This window comes from Rhinopithecus roxellana, chromosome 12 (genome assembly GCF_007565055.1).
Source record: "Rhinopithecus roxellana isolate Shanxi Qingling chromosome 12, ASM756505v1, whole genome shotgun sequence".
Taxonomy (NCBI): domain Eukaryota; kingdom Metazoa; phylum Chordata; class Mammalia; order Primates; family Cercopithecidae; genus Rhinopithecus; species Rhinopithecus roxellana.
The window spans coordinates 11,552,295-11,566,954 of record NC_044560.1 but is presented as its reverse complement, the minus strand read 5'-3'; the positions used below and the strand labels follow the sequence as shown (position 1 = coordinate 11,566,954).

Here is a 14,660-nt window from a genome sequence, read left to right as displayed (position 1 = left end):
ACGGGCAGCTCCAGCCCTGCTCTCCAAAGACAGCATTTAGGCAGGGGGGCGTTCCTTCCTCAACTCACTTGCGAGCTCTGAACAAGGGTCCATCTGTGCTCCACCAGAACTGCTTCAGGAGGAGTAAGCACAGAACCTCCCCAACTCCCCTGCTCTCTGCAGCATCAGGCCTGCGGGATCTAATGCACCTCCCCCGTCTTAAACACTGGGTGCTTCCTGCAGAAATCATGTACATCCCATCCGGGTCTCCTGTTCTTGTTTCCTTGTTGGCTGCCAGCAATGTGACATTTCCAGCTGTTCACCGAGAAAGGTTTAGTTTATTTTACAGCTATCTGCTCAGCACTTTGTACTTTGGGAGCAGTTGAGATTCAAGAGATAAATGAAAAGTGGGTGTTATAAGGATCCCCTAAGGATTCAGAGAGGAAAAAGAGAGACTACATAAAGATACAGGAATGAACATTCTCTTTAGTGCCAGATAGTGCAGGAAATAGTTGACTTGCATGCAAAAAATTTTTACTAATAAAAGCTAAAATTTTCTACATTAAATACATTAATTCCAGACTTTCAAATCATACTACAATTCTGTAGGGTAAGCACAATCATTTCTCCATTTTATAATAAAGTTGGGGGCCAGAAGGAGGGAGCTCAGAGAGGGTAAGCATCTCACACAATGTCACAGTTAGACAGCAGGACAGCTGGATGTACCCAGGCTGGACACCAAAGCCTGTGCTCTGAAACCCTGCCCTACACTCGCTCCCTGGGAAGGAGGGTTTAGGAATGAGACTCCACATGACAGGAGAGCTTTCTTTCCCCCAGGCCATGTTAACACGGCCACAAGGTACACAAATGGCCCCTAGGACACCAGGCCTATCACGCCGGTCCCCGTCCGACACTGGCCCAGAACCAAAGAGAAAGCAGGTCTATAACATCACAGTCCATTTGAAACTCATGTAGCCTAATTTTTTTCAAAGTACATATTTTATTTATATAGATTAGTGCAAGTTGAACATGAATATGGTTTGTAATCCAATTTATACGGCATCACGTAGGGGCTGGCTGTCCTGACCATGGGTGGAAGCAGGGCTGACTGGCCTTGGTAAAGGAAAAGACACACATTCCCCGAATTTGGAAGCAACTTAATTAGGCAGGGAGTGATTTTTTCCCTTCAACAATGTAGTTCGCAAAGTACAGACAGCTTCTCTCTTCCTTATAGGCCGTAGCAAGCTTCTACATTTTGGCTGTGCTTCTGAGCTTTTGGCCTAAGTCCCACCAGCCCCAAAGTTTCCGTGACAACAGAACAAGGATCGACTTGCCTCTGACACTCCCTTCAGCCCCAAATTGTCCTCTTACTCCCAGTTTCTTCTACCTCCCAAGTGTCACTGGGATACAAGCAGAACAGGGCTCGGGTGCTGAACTCGCCCTTGGGGAGGACTCATTATAGCATCCCTGCATTTTCTCCATTATCGTCCAACTGCCTAGGCCCAATTTAATAACATGCTGCTTGTCTCCTGGAACCGCCTGCCCACTCTGTGCATGGTTGGCAATTCCCTCCCTCCTTTGGTCAATGCGCAGCTTCCAGGCACGTGAGGTTTAAAGGCACATCCGCCACCCCATTAGCCTGTCTTCAGCTTGTGGTGACCACGTCACCAGCTTAGGGCCCCCTCACCATTCTCCTTCCTTTCTGGGAGTCCCTGATTGATCCTGCAAATAAAGAGCAGGGACCTGTCTCCCCACTGTCTGTCTGACTGGATTTTATTTTGCCCCTCAGCCCCGATGATCAGAACTCTAGCCCGAGGGATGAAGCTGGCGTGCCTCCTGTGGTCAGTGGGGAGTCAGAACACTTCCTCAGGGGAGACCCGGATCGCCAGGGAAAGGTATTCATACTGCAGACCCTGCTACTCACTGGGCTCAAAGCTTCCCAAACACAGAGCTTCTGAGACAGAAGAGACAGGCTGTCTCTTCATGTCTCTTTACCCATAAAAGAAATGAGTAAAGAGCCCTGGTCCCTGCCCTCTGGTTCCAGGTTCTGCTAATGCACGTCGACAGGAGTCTCACCTTCCTGCAGTAATCCTTGCTCTTGAATCATCTATTTGCTGTCTCACTTACCTACAATGGGCAAGTCCTGTTCCATAACTGACCCCAGTATTCGAACAGAATCACACTCCAGCCTAGAATCTGCCTGCCTTTCCCTCCTCACCAGCTGGGACATGAGCTCTGGGAGCAGAGGTCTGGGGACCCACCGAACAGATCCATGTGTTCTAAGAAGCCCACGGACTCCTTCACACCACCCCAAAGGCCCCAGAGTTCAGTCCAGAGGCCATAAGGGCAGCACCCTATGGGGCACGAAGCAAATACAGAACCAGGACCCCACAGAAGCGAGTGATGTGGACTCAGGAGACCACACGAACACTGTCCTCTGTGGCGGCAAATCAGGTCTCTTGGGTAGAAGTAGGAGAAAAGGATAAAATGGCCAAGCAGAGTCAGAAAGTTTTCCTATAATAAGATCCATCTGGGCTTCTCTAGAGAGCAAGACCATAAAATCAGTCAGCCAGTGCGGAGCCCGCTCAGAGCAGACAGTGAACTCAGGGAGGGCCTTCCCCTCTGTCTTGATGAGAACCAGCACTGGGTTTGTGCCTTCTGCTGAGTGTGCCACGGGCCAGAGGGCATCCGATAGGCCCCAGCAGCCAGTCCACTCTCGGCACAGTAAGCTGCAAATCTGGTGATTCCAAAGAAAACAAATGTCTTGTCACAATCTGGATCTCCAGCAGAAACCTGGCCAGGCGTCGTGGCTCATGTCTGTAATCCTAGCGCTTTGGGAGGCCCAGGTGGGATAACGGCTTGAGCTCAGGAGTTTGAAATTAGCCTGGGCAACATGGCCAGACCCCGTCTCTACAAAAAACAAAACAAAACAAACTGGCCAGCAGTGGTGGCTCATGTCTGTGGTCCCAGCTACTTGGGAAGCTATGGCAGGAGGATCGCTTGAGCCCGCAGAGGTTGCAGTGAGCCAAGATCGTGTCACTGTATTCCAGTCTGAGAGACAGAGCAAGACCCTGTCTTCCCCAAAAACAGAAACCTGAGAAAGAATTTCTCAGTGCTTGAAAGGATCTGACACTTGAATTCAAAACTTATAGCCCTCTTGATTCCAAATATATATATATATATTTTTAAATAACTTCCCTATAAGCTCTCAGCAATTATTTCTTGTTTTGTTTTGGAAGAAATTTTAGTGACATTCACTGCGGCTCCCAAGCCCCATCCCACAGCTTGTGAGGGGCTGTATTCTCATCCACTGGGCTTGGCACCAATGCCCTGTAAGCATGTGCCACTCTACCATCTTTCAGTGGGTTTTCTCTGGTGCCAAGGGGATATTCAGTGCCATTTTGCCACCTGCAGATCAAGAGCTCTCCCAGTCTGACAGTTCCCAGGACGGAAAAGCCTTAACACAGGGACAGCCTTGGTAGAAACACTGAGCCCTTCACATGGAGACGAAGTCTTAAAGGTTTGAGCACCATCTTCTGGTCAGTTTTTGGCTTCTGAGGCCGACTCTCCTTTAGAAACTTCATTTATTTCAGAATGGCAGAACCCTAATTGACAAGCTCAAGTGACCTACATATCAAAATGCGGACAGGACCAGAGGCAGGTGTAGTTGGCTGGGATGAGCTGTCCCAGGCTGGCCGGAGCTGGCGCTCGCTGTGGAAACTGTCAGGGCTGGCTGCACAAAGCCAGCAGATGCCAGTCAGTGGGTGTGCTGGTCAGTAAGGCTGTGCCTTCTGTGCTTCAAGCAGGGTAAGACCTGACCATATGGGAGCAATAAAAGCTTCCATGGTGACCAAACGTGACCCCTGCCTCTGTACATGGCAATGTGAGATGTGCCTGGAAGGAAGAGGTGGCCCCATCTCTGCCAGTGTGGGATCCAACCAGGCACTCCCCTCCACAGGGGGTCAAGCCACACACGGTGGCAGAGAGCCCTGCCTGGTGTGTAAACACCGCACCAGCAGACTCCAACCTTTGGCGTGGAAGGAAAAGAAGATAAATGCTAGTCATTCTCTCCAACGGCATGTACCTACATCTGTCTAATCGCACTTCATAATGGATTCCACAAACCATTAACTATCAGATTATATTTTCGGAACTGAAGATAAAAAAGCTTTGTGAAATTCGGACTCCAAAGGATCGCTGACCTGCAATAAGTGTGGCGGCCTGGAGGAGGTGAGACAGCAGGCCACTCCTAAGGCAGGGAGTGCACGGCAGCAGAGCCACGAGCAGTCACAGCTGCTCCTCCACACGCAGACAGGACTGCCTGCCTGGTGCTGGTCACGGTCTGCGCCACGTGACCCAGAGGGAGCGAGGCTGCCAGGTCGGGCAGAGATTTCAGCCTTTGATTAAAGGAAGGGGATGAAGATGACACGGAAGAGCTGTGGGAACCAGCCTTCAGGTAAGGAATACCAAGAAGAATGTCCTGGTAAGGCAGAGACTGTCTAGCAGCTGATGCCTCACATTAAACACTTCCAGCAGAAACTCCAAAGCTTTGTTTTGGGAAGGGCTGACAACTGACAAGGCGTTACCAGGCATGGAAATGAGGGGTACTTGTCCTATAGCCATCAGTAGGGTGCTGGGCATGGCCACTGGGTGCAGGGGGAACCCCAGCAGAGGGTAGGATGATAGGACTGAGGAAGGGGCCACGTGTGCTCATGCCCTGAGGTCTCTGAATTGTCTGTCGGTGCCCCTCTCACTTTAAATGGCCAGAGGCACTGGCAGCATTTGCAGCCCCACTGTGGGCCAAGCCCCGTATCTAACTGCCATTCTGCCCACTGAAGGGTGTCGGCACACATCACGCCTCCTGGGGTACCCTGGTCACCAGCTCTCATCCCACTGCTCTTTCAGACTCTACTTCTGAAGCTACATGTCACCTGGGGATGGACAGTGTCACAGAGGCCGCAGCAGCGGGCCTGTGGGGAAGGAGGCCTGTCTGCTAGAGGATGGTGCAGTTGGTGTTGAGGGCTCGGATGCTGTAGGTTCTATGAGAACAATGAAGCTTCCGTCTGTTTTCTAGGTGAGACTGTGTTGGTTGGTGCTAAGCTAAGATGCTCACCACTCAGGACAGCCAGGGATGGAGGGCAAAGGGCAAGCTGTGGCGCCTCCTCTCAGCTGCAAACACAGGAAGGCTCTGCCGGATGAACGGCTGCTCATTTGGCCTCACCACAGATCAGCGTCACTGTGCCATCCAGCAAATCCTCCACAGTCACTGCCACGAGCTCAGAACTGGCCTGAGATGCCTGAGAATCTGGCAACGTCACAAACACCTGTGACCCGGCAAGCTGGGTCTCCTCCAAAGTGATCACCTGCTCTGTCGGGGCCACCGGCTCTGGGGTTTGGATCACCTGAAAGAGAAAGACCGTGAGGCTGCTCTGGGCAGTGTTCGCAGTTGGCTCCCGGATTTACATGGTTTTCATCTCATGCTGTAATGATGATATTTATGTTTTCACCTAAGGAGAGCAATTACGTGTGCCTAATGGGAAGAGGCAGGTCTAACCCACCGGCGATGCAAAAGAGAAGGCCAGCAAACCATTTAAATAACTGTGCACTAAATTGCTATAATTTCGCTCAGTACGCCATCTCGGGGTGCCCGGACTCTATGATTACACACCAGTGAACACGGGCTCTGTTTTTCACACTGGGTTTTCCTGTCTTGGGATGACAGTGCAGAGGTGAGTGCCATGTGAGAGGAATGCCACCGAAGCTAGCTGGTCTCACGCCTGGAACACGGGAACGGGATTGATCCACCACAGGCCCAGGCGGGCCTGGGGCAGCGTCTCTGGACCTCTCGCAGGCCCACAGCCTTCCCAGGAAGCCACACAGTGATTGAGCTTAGGAGGAAGACTGGATGAACTGTGACTCCATGCATTCATTTAGCTCACCAACCTGGTGGGGCCAGTGCCCCCTTCTCTTCTCCACAGCCCACCTATGTCCCTTCCAAATCTGCATAATCTGTTAGAGACAACCTTTCCAACTCAGAGAGAATGAGTCTGTGGTTAGGCATTTCCAATTCCTGCCTAAGCCTCCAAGTTGGTGTTTCTGAACCATAGACGCCAGAAGAGCTAGATGCCCTTGATATTTTTAAAGCAGAGGCCATAGCCACCTTGCTCTTGAGAATCAGCGAAGAGCAGAAAGCAGGAACAAGTGAGGAAGCCAAGCCCAGCTACTTCTCTGTGCTACAGGAGAGAAGAGATCAACTGTGATGTTCAATCAACAATGATCTAGGAGAGTAGTTTTCAAACTGCTTTGCTTTCTTTTTCTTTTAGAAATGGACCCCCCAGCCCCACCTTTTCCCCAAAGGGCATATTATCAAGAACCATAATATACAAAAAAGATAAAAGCAGAGCACCTTGGGTTGATATGACAGCAGAGTGTTGACGGGAGTCCTGCCTACCCAACTTCCCCTCTGTTCCCCAGAGGCCTGCAAGAATCTGGTTTATAAATGACTGATCCATGGAACTGGACAGCGCGACAGTCTAACAGACCAAAACCTCAACCAGTTTATGGTTCCCCTCCAACCCACCCACAAATTACTGATGATGGATGGACCTGAGTTTATCTTCCTTTTCTGCCCACCCTCTCTGGAGAAGATGGGAAGAAGAGTAAATGAGGATCAGGGAAGCAAAGAGAAGCTGGATTAAGCTTAGTCCTGAAATATCAAGAAGAGGTGTTTTTTTCGCCCAGGTAAAGGGCAGAGGCCCAGGTGTGTGCGAGTGTGTACTGTGTCCAGCCCAGAGGCGCTCTCTAAGCACTTCAACTGCAGGCTGGTCCCTGCCCAACAAAGAGCTCCTCTTTCTCTGAGGTTTCCCGCAGTTCTCACCACACCCCACAGTGTTTCTCAGGAGGCATGGATGTATGCGCTGGGGGGAGGAACCAAGCTGTTCCTCTTTTGGAAATTCTTGTTCCAGGCTTGCTCTACCTAAGGGCCACTTCCCATGTGGCCACCAGAAGACTAGAATTTTCTGTCCTGCTTTGTAAGAAGTCCAGAGAGACTCTCTACATGATCCCTAAAGAGTATCGCTGGGTACTATGACAGAGCCACCTCTAGAGAAGCCTTAGGAACCCTGTGTTAGCATTCTGTGTAGCTGATGGCCCCAGAATCACCTGTACCATCTGTGAGGCTGCTGCCTGGGTTTCCGTGCTCATCACCTTCGGGTGCTCAGATTCCAGGTGACTGTCAAGCTGGGCCTGGGAGGTGAAGAGTTCCCCACAGAGCTCACATGGGAAGGTGGTCTCTGACTGCTTGAAGTGCTCTGTGGTGACATGGTGCTGCAATGCTCCAGGAAAACGGAAAGTAGCAGCACAGTACAAGCACCGGAATGGCTGGGACCCTGGAGGAGAGGGAGACAGAAGAGGAGGGCTGTGGGAAAAATGAGAGAAACGAGGGCAGGAAGACATGAGAGGAAGGAGCAATGGGGATCGAGGCTTGGAGGCAGATCCAGGTTTTGTGGGACCTGAAGGTTGTTCAATCTGGGGAGCCTTAAGAAAAATAATACAAAATGACAAAGACAGAGCCTTGGAAGTTCCCATGCAAGTGAGGGGCCCTGAGACAGCAGTTTCATTAGTATTAGATTCAGGCTAAATCTGTCTCTGTAGAAGCCCATTATTCATTCAACTGCAGATAATCATGCTGACCATACTATATTTCATCAATTCTAAGAAATACATTTTAACATCTCTGAAATAGGATCGATGGCACCTTACAACTTCTGTGGGCTAAGGCAGTCAGGTGCAATTGTCAATGTGCACACGAACATCAAAAGTGGCAGCATCAAGACTTGCAGAACGGGCGTCCACGGCTTGGAAGAAACTCCCTAAGACAGGAATGGTGCATGTTTTTAACTCATGGAAACCAAATGGTTTAGAAGGGAGGAGGTAAATGATGAAAGGTTAGCTATATTCCCAAAGCAGGAATCAAAAGTAGACTAGTTTTTTTTTTTTTTTTTTTTTGAGACGGAGTCTCGCTCTGTCACCCAGACTGGAGCGCAGTGGCCAGATCTCAGCTCACTGCAAGCTCCGCCTCCCGGGTTCACGCCATTCTCCTGCCTCAGCCTCCCGAGTAGCTGGGACTACAGGTGCCGCCACCTCGCCCGGCTAGTTTTTTTTTGTATTTTTAGTAGAGACGGGGTTTCACCGTGTTAGCCAGGATGGTTTCGATCTCCTGACCTCGTGATCCGCCCGTCTCGGCCTCCCAAAGTGCTGGGATTACAGGCTTGAGCCACCGCGCCCGGCCCAAAAGTAGACTAGTTTTACATAATGCGCAAGAGACCAAAACCAATGGCCTTCAATTATTTGATGGAATCTTATATTATGTATTCCATCATCAATGTTCTTGATGGCAGAGTAAACACTGTGTGGAAAAACATGCTTGTTGACAATCTGAATTGAATGTTACTCTGAGAAGTTGGATTATTCCCTTAATCAGTTTATTTTTTATGTTTTCCTTTTTATGTATGCACACTACAGTGAGTGACATGATAAAAATCTATGTCAACTTAAGTCCAAAACAGCACTTAGAATAACGTAGGTATTCTAAGTGATAAGAAAGCACAGCTTAATTGACAGTAGTTTTTCTTTCTTAGTAGTTCACTAAAAATGGTACATCTTATGTAGTCGAACGTGGTGGCAGGCACCTGTAATCCCAGCTACTTGGGAGGCTGAGGCAGGGAGAATTGCTTGAACCCAGGAGATGGAAGGAGTGAGCCGAGATTGCACCACTGCACTCCAGGCTGGGTGACAGAGTGAGACTCTGTCTCAAAAAAAATAAATAAATAAAAATGGTATATCTTATAACGGCATTTATTTATTTTTAACTGGCACTTTCGATTTGATGAAATATAGCAATAACAATGACCATCACAATTACCGCTTAAGGGATGCTTGATGCCAAGGCCTTCAGTTTTTCACACCACTCTATGAGGCAGGTGCTACAACTGTTCCCATTTTATAGATGAAGAAACTGAGGCACAAGTTTATTAAGCGATTTAGTCTGGGTTGCAAAGCTGCAAGTGGTGGGGAGGAGACTCAGGCCCCGGCAGTCTAGCCTAGAAGCATGCTGACTGGGTACTGACCTGAATGCTGGCACTTGACGTGAACCTGCAGCAAGGCTGGCGTGGGGAAGAGCTCCTTACACTGGTCACATTCATGGAACTTCATATCTGTGAAGTGCATAAGGAAAGATGTGCTGGGAAAGAACAAATGGTTGGCTTTCCAAGGCTCAAGAGTAACAGGGCTGGGGTTGGGGCGATGGCCAATACTTAGCAAGCATCTACCAAGTGCCAGGAATCTTATAACCTATGGTATATTTGCACAATCTAGTGGTAAAGAGCACAAGATCTGGATCCAGACTGCCTGGATGCTCAGAGGGATGTTGTGAGAATGAAATGAGAAAATATACACGAGGTGCTTAGCATGGTGTCTTGCACCTAGGAAACACTCTGTAACTGACAGCTGTTGTGATTATCACCAAATTTACCTGCAAAGTAGGTTTTAATAACTGCCATTCTAGAGGGAAGAAAACAGGCTCAGAGAAGAGAAGTTACCTGCCAAGGTCATGCAGCTGATAAGTGCTGGAATCAGGATTTCCACTCAGGCCTGCCTACCACCGAGGCTGACACCCTTCCTAGGTGCTGCGACAAGTTCTCACTCAGGGGTGGTGGAAGCTTACACTGCTCTACGCTTCCAGGTTTGAGAACCACTGCCACTCAAGCTGCTGCTACTGACTGCTGCTGCTACGGACTGGTGTGGCAGCCTTCATGTGCGGTGGTGCAGAAAAAGGCAATGACTACCACACACCACACTAGACTATTAGAAGTGAGGATTTCTGGTGGCACCCAGGAGGCTACACCATCAAGCCCCTCTCACTCTCTGCCGGCGGTACCCAAACTTCACCTGCATGCTCTGCTTTGATGTGCTTCTTGTGCTCGATGGTGTTGGGGAAGGTTTTGTCACAGGAGCTGCACTGGAGTGATGAGAACTTGGAAGATCGGTGGTTCTGAGCAGCAAATACATCAGGGTGGTGGGTCCGATTGTGGTACCACAAACCAGATAATTGCTGCAAGGAATTTGGCAAGTGTTAGGTCTTAGAAAGCTCCAGCAAGCTGGAGAGTTCACGAGGCTCGAAAAGAAACACATTTTTGGGTAAGCTGATGTTTCTAGTATCACACACTCTTACCTATCACACTGGGTGCTGATGTGAGCAGAGGCTGGTGTTTGTGAGAATAAGGCAACTACATATTCATTAGGAAGCCACTACAGGGCAGGGCTCCCGGGAGTCCTTCACATGCTCATTCCTTACAACAAGGCTATGAGGGAGGTGTTAAGAGTCTTCCTAGTGAGCTGGAAGCGGAGGCACCGAGGGGTTAAATGACTAATCATAACATCAGGAGATAGCAGGACCAGGATTCAGGCCCGGGCCTTCCAACTGAAACACCTGTGTGCTTTACCACTGAGCTGCATCTCACGGCTTCCCAGGAAGCTGGGGCGTAGCAGAGCAAGCTGCTGGAGGAGTGCACACTGCCCTTGCCCTGTAAGCAAGAGCCCCTCTCCTTCCCAGGTTCCAGAGCAGCACTGGGAATACTTTCCCTACAATTCCATGCCATCCTAGGGCTCAAGACCAGGTCTCCGTTCTGGAACGCTAATGTCACAACACGAGCCTTGGCACAAAGTTAGCTCTCAATTTTCGCTGAGCTAAAATTAGCAGTTATGCTTCTTTGTCTATACCCAAATCTTATAGATGCCACAAGGACCATTCTCTTCTCTGTAGTTTTAAAGCTTCTGATAGATGTAGTTTCTTTTTAGTTCTATACGGGGCTTCACTTCAATTACATATCAAATCCTAAGGTAAAAAGGCTGAGCCCTTCCCTGGAAGTTAAACAAACAAACACTAATTGTGCCAAACAAGGTAAGTCCAGGTAGTGCTCCACTCCCCATTGCCGCTCTCATGCCCATTGACACATGGGAGTAATGGGTTCTATGGAAGGTGAGCATCCAAGGGGAAAAGCAGCATTCAGTTCACGACAAGTCTGCTGTCTAAGAGAAGAAGCGTATGAACTCTCTGCTCCAATAATGAGCTCCCCAACTGCAGCACTCTGACCAGATCTCCTTAGAGAATCTGGATCACAAGCTGCATCCTTCATGAGAATCAGCCAATTGTCACATCCTGGATACAAGATATGATCTGCAAGCCAGCAACCCAGGCATGAGGGAAGATCAAATGGAGAGTAGGTCAGGGGTTAGGGGAAGAGCTCCCAGTGGCACCGGAGGTCACCTGGTAGGCCTTGTTGCAGATCCCACAGCTGAAGGGCTTCCCTCCAACGTGGGTGACCATGTGCCGCTCCAGCATGGACGGGGCACTGAAGATCTTCCCACACGTGGGGCAGGGGTGGTACTCTTTGGAGTGCACCTCATGGATGTGCTTCCGGTGATCCTGAAGAGTGGGGAAACTCATCCTGCACTTCTTGCAGTCATAAGGATCTTCTATGTCTGGTTTCATGGGACATCCATGAGAGGAAGAGGTGGAGAGGAAATGAAAACACCACAGGCAGCCATCAGTGAAACACTGGTTGTTGTGTACAGCAACAAATGTGAAGACTCTGCTTAGATAACAGGCAGGGTCACAGACTCCAAGGACCAGAAATCAGTATAGGAGTCACCTGACTATCCCTACCTTCATCCCAGGAGGTGGGCTTCCTCCAGGGTTTCGAGATTAACTATCTCTGCAGCATCATGTAGTTCATCTCCATTCCTCATTTTACATCTTACAAGTTAAATTACACTTTACCACTTTCCAGGAAGTTTCACCCTGGCTCGTCCTGTTTGCAGTGGGCATTCTGGAGTTTTCTAATTCTCTGTAGAGGATTTCCAGCACACTCCCCAGAGCATCACTAATTCCTTTGTCATCAACAGCACAAGTGGAGGGATGCTTCCTTTCTCCCCACTTTAGATTCAACAATAAAAACATTAGCATAATGAGTGCTCTATGACAGGCATATTCTAAGTGCTTTATGTAAATTAATTCACTTAATCCTTCCAATAACTCTATGAGTAGGTTCTATTATCATCCCTATTTTACAGATTAGGAAAATCAAGGTTTAGAGTGGTAAGGCAGTATCTTGCCCATGGGCACAATTAAGAAATGGCTGAACTGAGTAACAATCCCATCTCTCACTCCCAAATCCATGCTCTGTCTGAGAGCTACATGCTTAATTGGATATGCCAACTCTTCAGTGAGACCCCCAAAATAAAAACTAGTAGTGATGAAGAATACATTTGCCATCCTATAGCAGGAAACTTTGGTCTTTTTCTTAAAGCAAGAGAAATCAAAATGTTTTAATAAAATCCTTTGCTCACAAGCCAATATTTTATGTGCATTGATTCAGATTAATTCAGGAATTCTGACATGCAGCAGCATCACTAACTAGTTTCCCTGTGGACATGAGCTCTTGAAATCTCAGTTTTACACCGTCTTCTAAGACACTTTGATGCAGCTTTCCATAAGCAACAATGTGGTTCTATGAAACAGGCAAGAAATGGGAAAGGGGGGCCTGGATGCTAGGCCTGCCACGGATGATACAGTTTAGGGTATGGCAAAGTATTCTCGGTCTTCTCCCTTCTGAAAGTTAATAATGTCTTCCCCTTTCCTGATGCCCATGTATTGCTACTGCGAAAGGAAGACTAAAGCAGAAGGTCATTAAAGAGGTCAAGAGGACATCAAAATTGTGGCGCTGGATCCAAGCCAAATCTCTCATCTGGAAGCCTACTGTAACTGGATTTTTTTGGACAGCCTTGTAAACTCCTTGGAGGGAAAGAGCCACACTTTATTTCCCCTGCATCACCCAGGGTCTAGCCACATGCTGGGCACATAGGAGCTTTGGCAAAGTCCTTGCTGGCTGGCTGATGACAGACTTGGATGTGTTTACATAAAGCACACTTGTGAGACACTGTATCTGCCAACAGCTAGAAACTGGTGTGTAGGAAGAGGGGTGGGGAGGGAAGAAGAGTATGTGAGATGCATGGCATGCAAAAAAGACAAGCTTTGATGGTGACAAATGGCATCTGAGAGGGTTGCCCCTGTCACCAATAATAATAATATCTGGCATTACTGAGCATTTTCTATGTGTCAGGCGTGGAGTGTCATGCTTTACATGTGATCTCATTCAATTCTAATTACAATCCAAGGTGGTGGCATTATTATTTACTCTAGTTTACAGAAGGGGCATAAGAGGCTTAGAATGGTAAATAAATTTGTTTAAGGCCTCAAGGAAAGTAAGCGTCAGGGTCAAGATTCAAGTCCGAGCCTGTGTGATTCCAGACTCCAAGCTCTTAACTCCCCTGCTGTGCTGTGCTGATTACACTCCTGCTGCAACAAGAGAGGCTGAAGAAAATGTGATGTGGCCAGCCCAATGCCATGATGGTGATTTCCTGATGGTGCAATGAGGAATCACAGAATTTCTTTGTCCTTCCTTCCTCTGTGTGTGTGTATATATGTGTGTGTGCCCATGCACACATGCATGCCGAATACAAGTGTGTTTTTGTCTGTGTCAGTTCTCACAGAAGGGGAGAAAGACAGGGCCAGACCCCACCAACTGTGTGAAATACAACGGTACTCGGAAGAGAATGCTGGGCAGGAGGTTTTGAAGGGAACATAAGCAAGGCCCACTCACGATGGTAGACACTAACTCAGAAAGTGTCTGGACTGCTCCTGTGGGAAAAGGCAGATGGAAGATAGACTCATGGAAATATTCCAGTGCTCTGTGAGCCAATCAGTTATAGAGGCTTTTTCCTTCAAACAGAATTTGCCTCTGTTGGACAAATGGTGCCGGGTAGGCTAAAAAGGAAGACAGGGAAGCAGCCTGGCCAGAGAGAAATAAGTGTCATATGAGAAGCCTTAAAATGAGATTCTTCCTGAACTAGGAATGAGGGACTCTGGGTTTTGCAGGGGAACAGGTAAGGGGAAGACACTGAACGGAGCTCGGGTCTGATGGATTGACACCTCTGCTGCAATTGTGACAAGCTTTCCCAGTGCCAGGCTGGTATCGAGGGCTTGAGATCCACAGCCTCAGTACATACTGTGAAAGGTATGCAGATGGATGGAGAGGCCATTGGCTTGCCGGAAGCCCTTGCCACAGTCCCTGCAGACATAGGGCTTGTCCCCGGTGTGGGTCCTCACGTGGCGGGACAGCTCAATGGACTGGGCAAACACAGCATCACAGTACTGGCACGCATACATTTTCCCTGCAAACACACAGGAGCTTATTAAGAGTCAGCACTAAACATGTATGGCATTGCTACAAACAAAATCTAATTCTACAGCACGTATCAGGGAAATATCATCTGGTGGATGACATTAAAATATCAGGCAGTCTGCAATACGCTGGGTGAGATCTGAGCTGTCTCGTCACATGGCACCTCACAAACACAGCCGATCACACAGAAGGTGCGAGTGTGGTTGGACAAAGGAACAAGGACGGAGTTCTTGCCGCACAAGACAAGCCATCTGTTCATCAGTCACCGCAAGTATGAAAGAGCGTACTCTATTTCCGCAACCAGATACATCCCTGTGCCCAGAAATTCGTGGGTTTGGATCCCCTGGCAACATACACAGTGTGGACTTGCAACTGCAC

The 14,660-nt window shown here is 48.6% G+C and overlaps 1 protein-coding gene across 2 annotated transcripts in view; it reads right to left on the bottom strand.

Moving 5' to 3' along the window:
- Positions 1–500: 500 nt before the first annotated feature.
- ZBTB40 (zinc finger and BTB domain containing 40) overlaps positions 501–14,660 on the bottom strand; it is an 82,131-nt gene continuing 67,971 nt past the window's right edge. For both annotated transcript variants that reach the window (XM_030942809.1, XM_010364353.2), the window contains 6 exons: positions 14,107–14,271; positions 11,306–11,520; positions 9,928–10,090; positions 9,108–9,194; positions 7,141–7,367; positions 501–5,381 (listed from right to left, as the gene is read on the bottom strand). In XM_030942809.1, the coding sequence (XP_030798669.1) occupies positions 5,187–5,381; positions 7,141–7,367; positions 9,108–9,194; positions 9,928–10,090; positions 11,306–11,520; positions 14,107–14,271 (1,052 nt within the window). In that variant the 3' untranslated portion in view covers positions 501–5,186. The remainder of the gene's footprint in view (positions 5,382–7,140; positions 7,368–9,107; positions 9,195–9,927; positions 10,091–11,305; positions 11,521–14,106; positions 14,272–14,660) is intronic.